This window comes from Vombatus ursinus, unplaced genomic scaffold (genome assembly GCF_900497805.2).
Source record: "Vombatus ursinus unplaced genomic scaffold, bare-nosed wombat genome assembly UNPS02014179.1, whole genome shotgun sequence".
In the NCBI taxonomy this organism is placed as follows: domain Eukaryota; kingdom Metazoa; phylum Chordata; class Mammalia; order Diprotodontia; family Vombatidae; genus Vombatus; species Vombatus ursinus.
In genome coordinates, this window is record NW_020953957.1 from 3689796 (window position 1) to 3706905 (window position 17110).

General features: G+C 41.7%; 1 protein-coding gene across 1 annotated transcript; it reads right to left on the reverse strand.

Annotated features, from left to right (window-relative positions):
- Positions 1-496: 496 nt before the first annotated feature.
- Positions 497-16193, reverse strand: LOC114041775 (acidic mammalian chitinase-like). Its single transcript, XM_027860401.1, is given in 11 exon segments — positions 497-755; positions 2386-2527; positions 2637-2756; positions 3729-3914; positions 5195-5318; positions 7808-7932; positions 9505-9690; positions 10540-10600; positions 11314-11506; positions 13161-13190; positions 16169-16193. Coding segments are annotated over 11 exon segments (1437 nt in total). The 3' UTR covers positions 497-510.
- Between the last annotated feature and the right edge of the window lie 917 nt (positions 16194-17110).

Here is a 17110-nt window from a genome sequence, read left to right on the forward strand (position 1 = left end):
TGCTTAACTTCAAGTCAAAAAACCTAGATTTGAGTTTAGATCTGCCATATACTCTGTGGCAAGTCAATGAATCCCTGAGTTTCTTCTATGTCTTCATCTGTAAATGGGAATAATAATCCTTTTGTTCCCTACCTCAGTCAACCAGCAAATTAGCATTTGTGTAGTGCCTACACTGTGCTCTAGGACCTGGGGATAGAAGGAAAAGCAAAAGATAGGTCTTTGTTCTCAAGAAGATCACTGGGTTTTTGTAAATGTAAGCTATTAATCACACCTGTGGCTTCAGGGGGGAAAAAGTGAGTTGTCCCTACCCACATATACCCCAAAGGGTCTGCCCATGGAATCTTTAACCTCTGCCCTATACTAACATTCTCACCTAAAATGTTTCTGCATCAGTTACATAAGACTGAGACCATTTGGATTTTCATTGCAGCTTTTATTGTAGGGTTATTAGTACATTATAAGCAAAGGCTATTAAGTCAGGAGAACGGGAAAAGGAAAGGAAAGTCAAGTTTATGCCCAGTTGCAGCGCTGATAGCTGGTGTCAAAGACGAGCCCAGCCTGGTCGTTCTGCTTGTAGGTTTTGCTATTCACACAGTGCCAGAAAGCATTACTGTTACTGGCCACAGGGTAGAGACCGTGGGCTTTGTCAGCACAGAATCTGCTGCCCCCAGAGTTGCTCCCACCTGAGCTACCACTTCCGCCCCTGCTGGGAGCTGATGTGCTTGGAGGAATAGATTGAGCTTAGGCGGTACAGACTGCAACATAAGAGGAGAAAATCACTGTGGACTTAACGAAGGCTCATGGCACTGGGGAAAGAGAGGTTTGAGTGTTGAATGGACAGTCAGGTTACCTGGATTTTGAATTGCAGCTCTGTAACCTTAGGAGAGCCACTTATAACCTATCTGAGCCTCAGTTTCCTGACCTGTAAAAATCACACTATCTACAAAAAAAAAATGATTGTAAGGATTGTAATGTAATTACATTACATTAAGGATTGTACTGTAATTAATGTCACCATTTTAATGGTTGTAAGGATATGGAACATATAAAAAATAAAGATAACATACTTAAAGCATCACATAAATCCTAGTTAGGTGGCATGGCTGAAGGGGATATTCACTGACTCTGGAGAAGGAGGAGCTTTGTTTGAATCCTGTCTCTGATGGTTTCTTTGTCAACTTGGGTATAGAATTTCTCTCTGCCTGTATAAAATGAAGGGGCTGAACTAAATGACTTCTAAGATCCCTTCGGACTCCTGAGTCATGATCCCATTACTATGAAAAGAAGATTATTTATGGTGTATATTAAGGCTGAGAATATTTGTAAAATAGAAACAATGGTATTTGTACTGCCTACCTCACACAAGTCATGAAAAACTAGATTTAGAGCTGGAAGGGACCAGAAAGATTATCTCGTCTGTAAATGAGACCCCTGAGGTTCAGAGATCTTAAGGGACTTGCCCAAGGTCACACAGAAAATAAGTGGTAGATTCTAGATTTCAACCCTGTTTTTATGGTACCAAATCCAGTATTCTTATCCCTTCACCATCTTGTTGTTATAAGAAAAGTGCTTTATACTTTGGGCAAGTCATGTCTACACCATATAGGAACATAGATTGAGAGTTTGAAGAGACCTAAAAAAATCTAGCTTGGAATCAGGAAAGCTCCTCTTCATGAGTTCAAATCCAGCTTTAGACACTTGTTTGTGTGACCCTGGGCAAGTCACTTGACTCTGCCTCAGTTTCCTCATCTGTAAAATGAGTTTGCAGTGGCAAACCACTCCAGTATTTTTGCCAAGAAAACCCCAAAATAGCATCACAGAGAGCTGGACACTATTGAAACGATTAAAAAATAACAAGAATTCAACTATTACAACTGCCTTGTTTTGCAGAAGAGGAAACTGAGGGCCAGGGAAGTTAAATGATTTGCTCAAGGTCAAGCATGTAGTTAAATGCTGGAGGTGGGATTTGAATACAGGACTGTTGACTGCAGAGCCAGTGTTCTTTCTCCTTGGGCCTCAATTTCTTTTTCATCTGTAACAGGAGGGGGTTGAATTAGATGATGCTGGAGGTCCCTTCCAGCTCTAGGTCTGTGTCCCCATAAATCCAACCCATGACAGTTCATCATTTTACCTTACAACTGTTCAAAGTCATCAAATCTGCCCATTTTTTTCACCTCCTCCATCACTGATTTCCACTTACACTGTAAGTTGTGTATTTGACATTACAATGCCAGGATAAGGACAGATGTGAAGATCTGATTCTCAGAAGAATGGGGATAGACATTTAGCAGTTGATTATTTGAGTTATCTTTCATGTGTTATAGGGTGTGGGAAGTAGATAAAGGGCATTTTGGGACCCTGGGCACATCTGCAGCTCCCACTTACTTGCGCTGTCCAGACCCAGGGCTTTCTTCAAGGTGCTGATCAGGGGGTATTTTCCCTGGTTACAGAAAGTCCCAGTGAAGTCATCCAGATCAATGGCCCAGACCATGGCACCTCCAAAGTTATTTTTCTTCAGCCAGTCAGCCTGTGGGGGCAGGACAGGTGTTTGATCCAGGCCCTCCTGGATTCTCCTAAGATTTTTGGGCTCCAAATAGAGATGAATGGACTTATGGGAGCTCAGAGAAATACTCTACCTTAATTTGGAAGCCCTTGGGGTTGTCATAACCAACCCACTCATTACCTTTGTAAGCATAGGGAACGTCCTCAGAAGCTTCCCACACCTGAGTAACACCATTCTTCAGGAAGGGGCAGATCTGAGAAAAGAGAATAGCAGAGAGGTTGAGAAAAGTTTTCAGGAAAGGGGCTGAGTGAAAATGACTTCAAGGAGAGAGCATGTAATCTTATCTGTGAACATTTTACATCAGGATTCTAATTCTTTAACAAATTTTGGATCATTTATTTTCAGTAATTATAAGGAAATTATTGAAAGATGTAGAGAAGGGGGTTTGTCTAGGTTAGGCGTTGTTAACCTGGGATATATCAGAGGGTCCATGAATTTGGAGTAGGAAAAAATTACATTTTTATTTTCATCTACCTTTAACCGGAACTTAGCATTTCCTTCAAGTACTTAAAACATTACTCTGAGAAGAAGCCCATAGACTTCACCAGATTGCCAAAGGCTCGTAGTATAAAAAAGTTAAGAACCCTCTGGTCCAGATAGATGATTTCAAAGATCCCTTCAAAGTGTAACATTCTATGATTCTATACAACTGGGTAAGGTATGGCCTGGCAGTTTTTAGGACTATAAATTTACAAAGATTCCATGATGAATGTTTGCTGTTCTACAGTCTCCTGATGAGAATTTCAGATATTCTGTGTGGCCTGGGTGAGGGTCCATCTAAAAGTCAGATTCTTCTGGCCTTCCAGTGCCCTTCTAAGACACAAAGGAACAACAGGAAGAAGTGTGGTACCATGGAAAGACAGTAAGAGAAGCCAGGTTCACAGCTCGCCTCTGATACTTACTTTCTGTCTGACGTGAAGAATTCACGTGATTCTTAGTTTCCTTATCTCTAAAATGAAGAGGTTGGTCTAATGGCCTCTGGGGTCTCTCCTAGGTCTAGATCTATGATTTTTCCCTCCTAGTTTCTGCTTTGAATTATAGGAAAATGGGACAGAGTAAGAAGGCTAAGCATCACTGGGAATATGCAACCCTTTACATTTCTATTCACAAGCAGAAGAGTCAACAATAGTCTTTCCCCTTTTTTATGCAACTTTTAGACACTTACCTCATAGTAAGCCAAGAAGCCAGCCTCCCTGGTGTAGGTCCCAGCAGGACCAGGGCCAGAGGTAGGGGCACCAATGTCATGTTGAGAAGGATTCCTCAAGATGAAGTTGTGTCCATAAGCTGGGAATCCAACGATGAGCTTCTCAGCTGGGGCGCCATTGTTTTTCCAATAGTTCATAGCATAATCCTGCAAGGGAAGTGCATTTAAACTTGGTCTATCTTTCTGTGCTTGGTTCAAATACCTCTTCTTTCTTAAAGCATTCCCTAATTACTCCCCAGTTAATAACAACTGGGCTATAAGTTTTGGCCTGGCAGGTTTGAGGACATGATTCTGTGATGAATGTTTGCTCTCCTATAGTCTCCAGATGAGAACTTCAGACATTTTTTGTGGCCAGAGTGAGGGTCTGCTAAGAGAAGTTTGTACTTCTCTTAAGCTTGTTATATCGTGTTTTGTATAATAGTTAATTATGTTTAATTAGAATAAATAACCATAATTAATTATAGTTAATTGTATTGTAATGAGTAGAGAAATGTCTTTTCTCTTCTTTAGGGTTGTATGCTCTTTGAGAATCTACCCTCAAAGAAATTTTTAAAATTTATTTTCCTGTCTTCCTCAGCATTCAATCCAATATTTCTCATACAATAGGAATTTAATAAGTGATTGTTGAATAAATGAATGGATGAACGAATATTTATTTCATCCAGGAGTCAGATTCTTAATTATTAGTTTACCGCCCTACCTGACACAGTCAAATTAACAAAGCAGATATGTGAAGTGCTTTGAAGACCTTAAAACACTATATAAACAAAAGTTAGTAGTAGCAGTAGTAGTATTAAATGAGATTTGATTTGTAAAACACTTAGCACAGTGCCTGGCACATTGTAGGCAATGTATAAATGCTTATATATTTGTAGAGCACTTAGCACATCATAGGTGCTGTATAAATCCTTATTCTCTTCCCTTTCTCTAGTTTGGAGGGAGTAAGCATTTATATAGCACCTACTATGTGTCAGGCACTGAGCTAAGAGCTTTACAAATATCATCTCATTTGATCCTCAAATGAGCACCAACCCCTGCAAGGTAGGTGCTGTTATAATCCCCATTTTACAGTAGAGGAAACTGAGGCAAACAGAGGTTAAGTGACTTGCCTAGGTCATACAATGGTTGAGAGTCTGAGGCTGGAGGTCTTCCTGACTCCAGGCCCAGGGCTCTATCTACTGTGTCACCGAGCTGCCTCCAGTAGCAGGAGTCAGGGTGGTGGTCATGGTACTCACAAGCTTGACATCGCATAGTTAATCACTAATGAATTGATCAGTTTCCCCAGCATAACAATTGAATGTCTTTGCTGTGTATTAGAAATGATCAGTTGATTAATTGATCAGAGAGCTGATTGACAGTGCATTTTGTGCCCCAACCTGGTGATTTTCTTCAGTCTTCTTTGGAGTCTACACAGGGGCTTCACTCACCACATTGAGGTAGGCATTGCCACCGGTGTCACTGGGGTTTTTGTACAGGGGGCTGTTCTCTCCAGTGTAGACCTCCCACGAGCCATGGAAGTCATAGGTCATGACGTGGATGAAGTCCAGATACCTAGTGTGGAGAACAGAATTAATGGTGATTTCTGGTGGCTATTTCCTGTACCCTTGCCAGGGACAGCCTCCCATTCAATTCAATTCTGTTTAACAAGTAAGTGCCATTACTATGTACTTTCAGCTGGGGAAATCAGGGAAAGGTCAGGTAATAGATGGTACCAGGGCTGAGCTCTGAAGGAGAGAAAGATTTCAACACATAAGAGAGATAGAGGCATTTCAGGAATGGAGGCAGGACTGTGCAAATGCATGGAAACAGGAAAGTGGGGAACAGCTGGTTGGTTATGTAGTTTGGCTGGAATGTAGGGTAGATAAAGAGAAGGAGTGTGAAATTAGCCTGGAAAAGTAAGTTGGACCCAGGCTCTTGAGGGCTTTAAATCACAAACATAGACATTAATCTCTTTCTTTCTTTTTATTTTTAAGGAAAGTATTTTCTTAACTATCCATGGCAATATTGTAATTCATGATTGTTTTTCTTTTTTTAAATACGATTTTCTTTTCCCTCAATTACATGTAAAAACAATTTTAACATTTATTTTTTTTTTTAAATTTTGATTTCTAAATTCTCTCCTTCCCTCCCCTTCCCTCTCCCTGAGATGATAAGCAATTTCATATTGGTTGGACATGTGCAATCATGCAAAACATATTTCCATATTAGTCATGTTGCAAAAGAAAACACAGACAAAAAAGAACCCATGATAAAATACAGAAAGTGGTCATTCATGATTAATTAACATTTCCTTGCTTCCCACCTATTAGGAATTCAGAAGTAATAATGAACCCTCTCTTTTTCAGCTCCTCCACAGACTGATAAATATTGCAAGAGGGAGCAGCGAGGGGTTGGCCCACTGACTGGTCTGAGGAGGCAGCTTTCCATTCGCAGGATTAGACCCTATGGATTCTAACTTTATCAGCCCCTTGTAAATGAAGAGAACCCACCAAGAGCTGTAGTATGCACAGAATGCAGAAGGTTCTTTGGGTATTCTATCATGAGTAGAGGACAAGGAGTGGTCAGAGGGCAGGTGAAAGATGCATGCAGATATTTCATTCTCTTCCTGTTGCTTTTCTCTCTCCTTTGGCAGGTGGATTAGAGAGCATGGAACCTCAGAGAGTGGCCAGGGGAGTCAGGAGCCACTATCCTCCAGCCCCCTGGGAGGCTGGGTGACTTTGTAACAGGCAGATCAACAGGGCCTAGGTCATTCTGTACTTTTCATGGGAATGTGTGTCTGTGTCTTTAGAGTTATTGCTAAAAATTGTATTTTCAATTTGTGAGTCATTTTGGGTTGGATTTGTAAATCTCTATTGAGCTAAGAATTTTGCTAAAATCTCATGTCCTTGCAAGTCCTTAGGAAATACCCTTTCCCCTCTCTCTGGAGTAGATATCCTTGCTTCCTGACTAGAGTTTGACTAAGTAGGGTTTTCTGTTAGTCATTTGTTTGAAAAGTTCGAAGGTCTGCTGACCAGAAAGTGGAACTAGCTACACTCCCAACTTTCTTCCAAAGTTATTGAGCAGAAGAGTGACACGTATAGATATGATGTGAGGAAAGATAAGGGATGGATTGGAGGCAGGGAGGTCCTTTAGGAGGCTATTATCACAGTCTAGACTAGGGTGGAGGCTAAGTGAGTGGAAAGGTGAGGATAGAGAAAGATTGCTGAGATAAAAATGCCAAGACTTGGAAAATGATTAGATGTGAAAGATGAGGGAGAGAGAAGAGTCAGAAAAAAATCTAAGCTTTATGAAGCTGAGGGCAAATGGATCGCAGCGAATGGAAGAGGATAGTGATGCTATGGGTAGAAAGAAGGAAGTTGGGAAGGTATGTAGGTTTTGGGGGAAAGATTATGTGCTTAATTTTGGTATTGAAGGGAATTTGACATGAAGGACTGAAAATCAAAGGGAATATTGGGGTTGGCTAGATAAACTGGAGAATTATGTGTGTAGAGGTAATAATTCAATATTAGGGAATGGATGAGATAGAAGAATAAAGAAAGAAAAGAGTCAAGGATTGATCCTTGAAGGACACATTCACTTAAGGGGTAGGAAGATGAGGATGAACTAACAAATAAGACAGAGTAGGCAAAGAGATAGCGAGAAAACCAGGAGATTTAAAAGACCAAGGGAGGGAAGAATAATAGGAAGGAGGGAGTGGTTAACAGCATCAAATACTTAGAAATGCTGAAGATCAATGAATCAATAAGCATTTATTAAATAGATCCGCTATGCTAAGCACAGTACTAGGTACAGGGGGCACTGGGGATAGTAAAAAGACCATTGAAGTTAGCAATCGAGAGGTCATTGCTAATTTTGAAGATAAATTTCACTGGAGGTATAGAAGCAAAGGACAGATTTGAAGGAGCTGTGGGATAAGTAAGAAAATGAGAACCTTTCCTGGAGCCTTCTGAGAAGTAAGACAGACCTGCCAATTGGCTGTCCCAACACAAGTGACAGCTGACCCCCAGAGAGACACTTGGAAGACCAACCGCAGTACTCACCGAGAGAGCTGGGGGATGTCGTAGCCAGACTGGATGGTGGAGACGCCAGCAGCCACAGCAGCAGTGACCAGCAGTCTGGGGCTGTTGGTCTGCTTGGCTTCCTGCTCAAAGGCTTCATGTGTTTCCTGTGGGTGAGCGGAAGAGGGCAAGTGGACAGCAGCCCAAAGTTAGACTTCTCTGGCTTCTCTCTGTACTCGACTTGGCACTTCCATTGATGATTCATTCATATGCATCACCAATTTAATTAGGTTCATAGGATTGTGGGAACATAGATCTCTCCCTGGCTCCCGGCATGATGCCTGGCACGTAGTAATCTCTTCAGAAATATTTGTTGCTCAATTGATTTCAAAGGACCTCAGAGATCATCAAGCATTTATTCAATCTCAGGCACCAGGGATAAAAAACCCAAAATGAAACAATGCCTGACCTCAGGAAGCTTACATTTTATTGGAAAGGGGGATTGTGGTGGAGGGAAGAACATATACATAGTTAAATATAAAATGCATACAAGATAAATACAGTAATTTGGTGAGTGCAAAGCACTAACAATTGAGGAAATCATGAAAGGCTTCTTGGAAGTGTTGGTAAGTGAGTCAGAACTTTAAGGGAGCCAGGGCTTCCATGATGCTGAGATGAAGAGGGAGACTGTTCCAGGCATGGGGCACAGGCTACACCACAGTTTAGAGATGGGAGATGGAATATCATGAGTGGGATAGTGAATTAATTAGGGATGTATAAAAGGCTTGCTTAGCAGCAGTGAGGGCTTGGTTGAGATCAGGCAACAAAAATTTGTAATGGACTCAGTCATAACAGCTATATGATTTTCTCTGCCTTTGTTCAATGGTACATATATATAGTGAAGGCAGTGATGATGGCAAGACTGAGACTTGGCAGGGCACAATTGGCAATATGGCACAGGGTCAAGGGACTCAAGAGAAGAGGACAGTATAGAGTTGAACTGACTCCAAAGAATCTAGATGGGGAAAAGAGGAGACAATGCCTAATGCAGGGGTGATGGTCTGGGAGAGAACTGAGGAGCTGAGGGATTGGAGGTCATGGTGTCGATGAAGAGCAGAGTTTGATATTCAAAGGCAGAGGGAGAGGGGGAACGTCATTAGATTGTGACCGGACAAGGGCATTTCAGAATTAATGAACATGGAGGTGGGACATTTGTAAGTGATGGCAGGATCAAGGGTATGATTAGCTCTCTGTGTGGCTGAGGTGCAGTGAAGGACTAAGTCATGGGAAATGAGCACATTGAAGAACTGGGATGTTAGGATATTGCGTGAAGTTGAAGTATGCATATTGAAGCCGCATAGAATGAGGGCCAAAGTTGGGGAGGAGAAAAGATTGTGAGCAAGGCACTTAATTCATTGAGGAAAGACAGGAAGTGTCTGAGAAGTAGGTAGCCAACAGTCACCTGAATCTTGATTGGATGATAAATATAGATTGAGTGAACCTCAAAGGAGGAAAGGGTACTGATTGCTGGTGGTAGAGAGAGAAGCTAGAAGTGGCAATGGGAAGCAATGAGTATTCCAGCTCCCACACTAGTGAATTGGGGGGAATGAGCAAAGGCACAGCCAGTGCTGGAAAGGCGGCCATAGAGGTTGTGTCATCAGGAGAGAACGAGGGCTCTGTGTGAGTCAGATGGTGGAAGGAGTAGGAAGAGAAGTCACATTGGGATGTGTCCAGCTCACCTTGACCAAGACAGTGAAGAGGTTCTTGTCCTGAGGAGGGCTGCCTCGAGACCCAGGGTACTCCCAGTCATAATCCAGGCCATCAAACCCATACTGGCGCAGGAATTTGATCACTTATTTGATGAAGGTCTGGCGGTTCTGATAAGTGGAAACCATGGTGGTGAATTTGAAGGAGACAGAAAGAAGCTAGAATAAGGAAATTCATGTGCAGATTGCACCAATCTGTGTACTTCCTCACCTTTCTGGGTGACTAGTAAAGCTCTGCTGATAAAACAGTTTAGACTGTGCCCATCTCCAGTTCACACTTTGTTTATTTGCTAGGCAATGGGGTTAAGTGGATTGCCCAGGGTCACATAGCTAGTAAGTACCTGAGGCTAGATTTGAACTTAGGACCTCCTAACTTCAGAGCCAGTGTTCTATCCACTTTGCCACCTAGCTGCCCCAGGATCCATTTCTTTAACAGATCCTTGTATGTCACAGTCTAGGAGTCCCTTCTCCAACCTGGTTGCCCTCTTTTGTATGTGCTCCAGAGTGTCATGTCCGTCCCTAAATGTGAATTGTATTGCTAAGCACTGTGTCCCAGCTGTGGTCTAAGCCAGGCAGAGTCCTTTTTGTTCTTCAATCATTGTAGAATATCAGAGCTGGAAGAGATCTCAGAGATCAAAGAGTCTAACACTTCCATTTTTCAGGAGAAGAAGCTCGAAATTTAGAAAGGGTGAGTTTTTTCCAGGTCACATTGCTGGTTAGTGTCAGAGCTGAGAATAGGACCCAGTTTCCCATCTCTTAGGTCTGTTAAAAATCTACTGGAATGAAGCCCAAGGAAGAATGCCCTTGTTTCAGACAATTTCTGCTCTAGTTACTTATTTTGTGTGTGTGTCTTTTAATCTTGGCCTTTTTGCTTCTCAGTTATGGTTTCTGTCTTATACTGTCAGATTCCTCAGGGCAGGGGAAAATCTGATCTAGGCTCTCTGCAAAGCACCTCCCTACTTAAGGAGAAGCTCAGAAGTCCTTTGGATTTCAGTTCTGATACTGGACTTACAGGGCAGTTCCAAAGTTCCAGCCTCCAATGGCCAGGAGAGTTTTCAGTTTTCTGTTCCTACAGAGAGAACAAAAAGGGAATGTTAAAAACTCCTTGCACTTGATAGTTTCTCATAGTCAGAGAGATTGGTTGGGTAGCTCGACAGGACGGTCCCTGAAGCAGGTCTGATGAGCTGCCAGAGGGCTTTTGGGGCTTGTCTTCTCCACTTATTTACACGTTCCTCATGGCGTGAAACGGTCAGTGAGTGTTCTCTGGCCTTTTGGGACCAAGACTACAGTGTGCTTATTCTTGAAACAGAAGGTACCGTCAGCATCTTGTTGCTTACCTGCCATGTACCTACTTTACAAACATAGCTGCCTCATTAGCAGAGGGTATGTAGCCTCTGTTCCGTCAGAGGAAATTGCAGATCTTAGTGTGAGAAGGAACTTCCACGGTTAATGGGGAATTTCTAGACGAATGGGGAATGGAATGGAATGGAAGGGAAGGGAATAGGGAAGGGAATAGGCATCTATTAAGACCTTCTATGTGCCAGGTCCTGTGCTAAATGCTTTATAGTTATTATCTCATTTGATTCTCATGACAACCCAGTGAGGTACATTCTGTTATCCTCATTTTACAGTTGAGGCAACTGAGGCAGACAGAGGTCAATTGACTTGGCCAAGGTCATACAGGTACAAAGTGTCTGAGGCTAGATTTGAACTCAGATCTTCCTGACTCCAGATAGAGTTCTCTAACCACTGGGCAACCAGCCTCTTTTTCCTCCTCCTTACTTGTTTTTCAAACCATTGAAGGATTTCACATCATTCCATTCGATTGTGGTGATCTCATTGTTACTCATTCTAGCAAAAGCATAGATCAAGTGAGTACAGAGGCAGGGGTCAATGTTATCCGGCGTGAATCTCCCCAGGCCTGGCCTGTACTGGGCCCAGTTGCTGAAGTAGCATGTCAGATGGTAGGCGGAGCCTGTTGGCATCAAGGAGCAAATGTCATGATGAGGGACAGCAGCAGAGCCTGCTCATTCATTCAATAAGCATTTATTAAGAACCTACTATGTTCCAGACACAGGCAATACAATGACAAAAATGAAATAATCCCTGCCCTCAAGAAACTTACATTCTACTGGGGGAAACAACATATACACAGGAAAATAGAAGGTATTGTATTATATAGAATTATGTAGCATAATTCTATATAGTTATGTAGTATAATTATGAATAAGGTATTATATTTATATATTATAAGGTAATATAAATGTGAACTTGATATAAAGTAATTTCGGGGGTAGAGGAGGGCACTAATACATGGGGGTATGAGAGTAGAGGGCTGTCAGTTATCCTTCAGGAGGTGGCACCTAGGTGGAGTTTATAATAATAGCAATAATAATAAGTAGCATTTACAGAACACTTGTAAAACATTTTTTATGTATGTTATTCATACGCTCCTCACAACAACCCTGTGAAGTTGATACAGTTATGATCCCTATTTACAGATGGGAAAAATGAGGCAGAAAGAGTTTAAGTGACTTGTCCAGGGTCATACAGTTAGGAAGTGTCTTAGGTGGGTATTGAACTCAGTCATTTATTTTCTTTTGTGTGTGTGTGTGTGGGAAATCGGGGTTAAGTGACTTGTCCAGGGTCACATAGGAAGTGTCAAGTGTCTGGTCAGAGTCCGGATATGAACTCAGGTTCTCCTGACTCCAGGGCTGGTGCTCTATCCACTGCGCACCTAGCCGCCTCTGAACTCAGTCATTTCTGACTCAAAGCCCAGTGTTTTATAGGCTAATGGAATGTCCAGGAGGATCACAGATAGTTCTTAATGATCTGGTGGAGGGCAGTGGTTTGGGGGAGAATCCCAAACAACATTTTATCCAAAAGTCATTTCCACCTGACTGTGGGATTTGTTAGTAGAGTGACTACTCTGAATCCAGTTAGCTCCAGCTACTAAAATAAATTGGCTTTCTCTGAGCTCCTAGAATGACCTATATACTGTACAAAGAAATGATCTGCACTGCATAATAGCTAGGAACAGCTTTGAGGCATCGTAGCTCATGGAGTACAGGACCTGCAGTAAGCAAGACCTGAGTGCAAATGTCCTTATTAGCTGTATGTCCCTGAGCAAGTCACTTAACCCTGTTTGCCTCAGTTCTTCATCTGTAAAATGAGCTGGAGAAGGAAATGGCAAACCTCTCCAGGGTCTTTGCCAAGAAAAGCCCAAATGAGATTACAAAGAGTTGGATACAACTGAAATGATAGAAAAACAACAGTAATAGCTACTAATTACAAAGTGCCTACTAAGTGCCAGGCATTACACAAATGTTATCTTATTTGATTCTTACAAGTACCCTGGGAGGCAGGTGATATTATTATGCTTTTATTACATTTCACAATTGAATAAACTGAGACAGACGCTGAGTGACTTGCTCAGGATCCCACAGGTAATAAATGTCTGAAGCAGAATTTGAACTCAGGTCTTCCTGAATGCAGGCCCAGTACTCTATCCACTGTACCAACTAGCTGCTGTTTGGATATTTAAGAATTGGCTAGGTCTATGAGGACCTTATAAAAACAAGTGTGTATGTGTAGGGTGAGGAGAGAGGAAGCAGGAGCCTGTGACTTACCAAGCTGAGCAAGCAGCACCAGGGCCAGACCTAGGGAAGAAAAAAAAAATTAACAAAGATTTATTAAGTATCTAATACACACCAGACCTTCTACTAGGTAGGTTCTGAGGAGACAACAGAAATTGCATAGTCCCTGCCATTAAGGAGCTTATATTCTCTCAGGGAAAGATCTATGTGTCTCTAATTGTTTTCATGCCCTCAGTCTTGTGAGTACTTGGGGTCCAACTTATCTCAGACATAGTGTTTTAAGTGGGTTTTCAGGGAAGCTAAGAATGTTATGGACTGAAAGATGAAACCAAAATTAATGCACACAGAAGTCAAGGTGGTGACATCTCACTCATGCAGATGTTCCCACTCTGTAGGCTGCTTGCCCAGAGAATCACAGAATTCCAAAGAAGAGAGGGACCTGAGGTCATCAGGCCTAACCCATATAGGAATTCTCTCTGTAAGGTCCCTGACAAATGGTCATCCAGCTTTTGAGGGAGGTTCCCAGGAAAGAAGAGCCTACTATTTCAGCTAGATGGATGAATGGATAGAGTGTTGGCCTTGGAGTCAGGAAGGCTCGAGTTCAAATTCTGCTTCAGATATATAAGAGCTCTGTGACCCTAGGTTAGTCACTTACCCTCTAAGTTTGCTCATTGGTAAAATGGGGAAGGACTGGACAAATTGTAGTATATGATTGTGATGGAATACTAATGTGCTAGAAGAAATAATGAGCAGGATGCTTTCAGAAAAACCTGAAAAGACTTGTATGAACTGATGCGAAGTGAAGTCAGCAGAACCAGGAGAACATTGTGCCCAGTCACAGCGATATCGTATGATGATCAACTGTGAATGACTTAGCTATTCTCAGCAACACAATGATCCAAGACAGAGTTGTTGTGAGGATCAAAGGAAATAGCACAGATAAAGTACTTTACCAACTAGAAATGCTTTGTTGTTGTTGTTACTAAGGCAGTCCTTTCCGCTTTTGGACAGCTCTAAATGTAACTCACATTGAACCAAAATCCACCTCTCTGACATTTCTACCCATAGCCTCTAGTTCTGACCTCTGGAGCCAACTTGGATAAGGTTAGTCCCTCTTGTCCAAAACATTTATGTAACTAAAGACTGCTCTCATGTCTCCTTCCTTGGGCAGAGGAGAGCAGGGACATCCCCTCCAAGCTTCTGGATTCCAGGTCTCACTTAATGAAGTTTAAGATTCCACCTTCCCATGTCAGAGCCAGACTCTTTAAGAGGCCAGAGGGCAGATTGGGGGCCAGAAGGATGTTGTCTAGGGTTCCCAGAACACACAGAGGCTCTATCTGCAGAATCATCCTTTCCTTCTACCCATCATCTGCCTTGGGTTGCACCAGTCATTCACCTGATTCGAATCGGATCCTATTTGTTTGAGGACAATGTGCTGAATGGAGTCTTTCAAGGGATGGCTGGAACAGTGAAAATTCTATGGTGCATGCAACCAAATGAGTGAGAAGAAAATGTCATGGAGAATTAATTTGAAAAAACAAGTAGTGTGTATGCATGTGTGTGTGTGTGTGTGTGTGTGTGTGTACACAGTTGCCTTGTTCTCTCTGTCCTGCTTTCACTACAACAAAGGTTGCTGCATAGCTGAGCAAATGAATCATCCTGGACCCTTCTCCACTACGCAGACTTTCACTTTTCAGCTTTCCTTTTCTTCCCCTAGCTGCTGTAATTGATTTAGTAAATAAGAGAAACCAAGAAGAAAGACCAAGGGTGGTAACTGGAGAAATAGGAACAACCTAACATGGAGGTAAAGAGGGAGGTGGGAAGTGGGGTCAACAAAAAGTCAGCCCTGGATATGGCCATGTCAACATCAGGAACAGAGAGAAGAGGTGTTGAGTTAATTCCAGGAAGTCATGGGAGCAAGAAAACCAGAGGTTGGATGGGGAGGCCATTGCAGGAGCTCAGATGTCATCGAATTCATTTCAACACAACAAGCATTTATCAACTGTGTACAATAACTCCTCCAAGACAGGGATGATTTCATTTTTGTCTCTGTGCCATTGTCTAGCACAATGCTTGGCACAACGTTAGGTGCCTAGGAAATGCTTGCTGGTAGTTTGATCGTAAGACAATGGGGACACAGAGAAAAATGAAGCAGACACTGCCCTTGAGGAGCTTATGTTGTAGAACAGAGGTTCGTAACATTCTTGTGTCATGGACCCCTTTGGAAGTCTGGTGATACTCATGGGCCCTTCCACAAAATAATTTTTTAAAGACTAAAAAAATTCACAAGATTATAAAGGAAATAAATTATATTGAAATATAGTTATGTATAACACAATATAGCATATAACACATGTGTTATCTGTGAATATATGGATACATGTCAATTAAAAATTATATTGAAAACCAGCTAATGATATTGAAAAATAGTTATATATTACACATATATAACATAGAACACACATGTGTAAGTGTATATATCAATTATCGAGTATATTGAGATTAATTATATTGAAATAGGTTTATGTATGACACCTAAAGCATATAACATATATTTATGTATATGTAGGTATGTATGTGTGTATGTACACACACATATATATCTCTAGTTTATGGACTCCAGGTTAAGAATCTCTACCCCTTACATTTTGCTGGTAAGGAAACTGACGTCCAGGAGTTGCTTATGTAAGGCAGGTTTTGAAAGTATCAGAGGTGGAATGGAAGAAAATAAAGTATAATGAGGTTAAAATAGATAGGAACGCAGAACATGGGGCTTGGACACAGGAAGAAATGGGTCCAGATGCCCCCTCAGACAATTACTAGATGGGTGACCCTTGGGCGAGTCATTTAACCAATCTGTCCTTCAGTTTCCTCATTTGTAAAAAAAAAAGGATTAGATCTGATGGGCTCTAAGATCTCTTTCTAGCTCTAAATCTCTGAGCCTGTTATCATACATAGTGATTCTTTACAAAGGACCCAGAAAGAAAAGGGAAGGAAGAAAGGCACCAGGGATTGAGTTTCCCCTTAGAGCATTGACTCACCAGTGAGGAGGATGAGCTTTGCCATGGCTGCCATCTCTTCTGGTCTAGCAAGGGTTGGTTTCCAACTTTTATACCGTCTGACCCAAGTCTTATCAGGAGGGCTCCAAAGTAGGGGGGCATTTAACCCGAAAGGTCATATAGCTAATCAGTAGATCAACAGACCTCCCCACAACTCCACATAATAAAGGGAATACAATGAAGTGGCCCCTTCAAAGGACAATCATGATGGTGCCATGGAAGGAGCAGCTTAATAGCTCTTTGGGCAGTTTCCAGAGCTGATAAACTTTTGGAGAAGGAGTCCAGCTGGGTTCTGTGCTGTGGACATTATGTGCCTGGAATAAAAGCATGTTTGCCTCCACATAGAAGCAACCACTACCTTGGAAAGTAGTCATTATCTTAACAAATGATTTCTCTGTGTGTAATTATTTAACCTCAAGTGTTCTAGTTGAAGGTCAAAGGAGTCCTCTCTCTTCTACAGGCTGACTCCATTACTTTGTTTTTTTAAAATTTTTTGATTTTTTTAGTCAATTGGGATTAAATGACTTGCCCAGGGTCACACAGGTAGTAATCCATTACTTTCTAAGCACTATTACACTGTTACTAAGCATTATACATCTATTCTTTGGAATAACTTCAAGTCATAATTTTTGTGATAAAGCTATCTAGAGATCTCTGGTTTTCAAAGTGGGGGTCATGAGGGTCCCCGAGTGTACTATAGTTTAGCACAGAATCTATTTTCATTAAATGATGGTTGATAATGATGGAAATAATCTCTCCTTCTGTCAATATTTACAATATAATGAAATTACTGTAATGCCTGGTAAGAATTTCAGCCCAACTGGCCTGCTTGATCTCTTGTTACTTCCCTTAACATAGACCAGGGAGGCCAGGACTTTGTCCCAAGGTACCAAAATTTAGAGAGTACTTGTATTCTTTCAATAG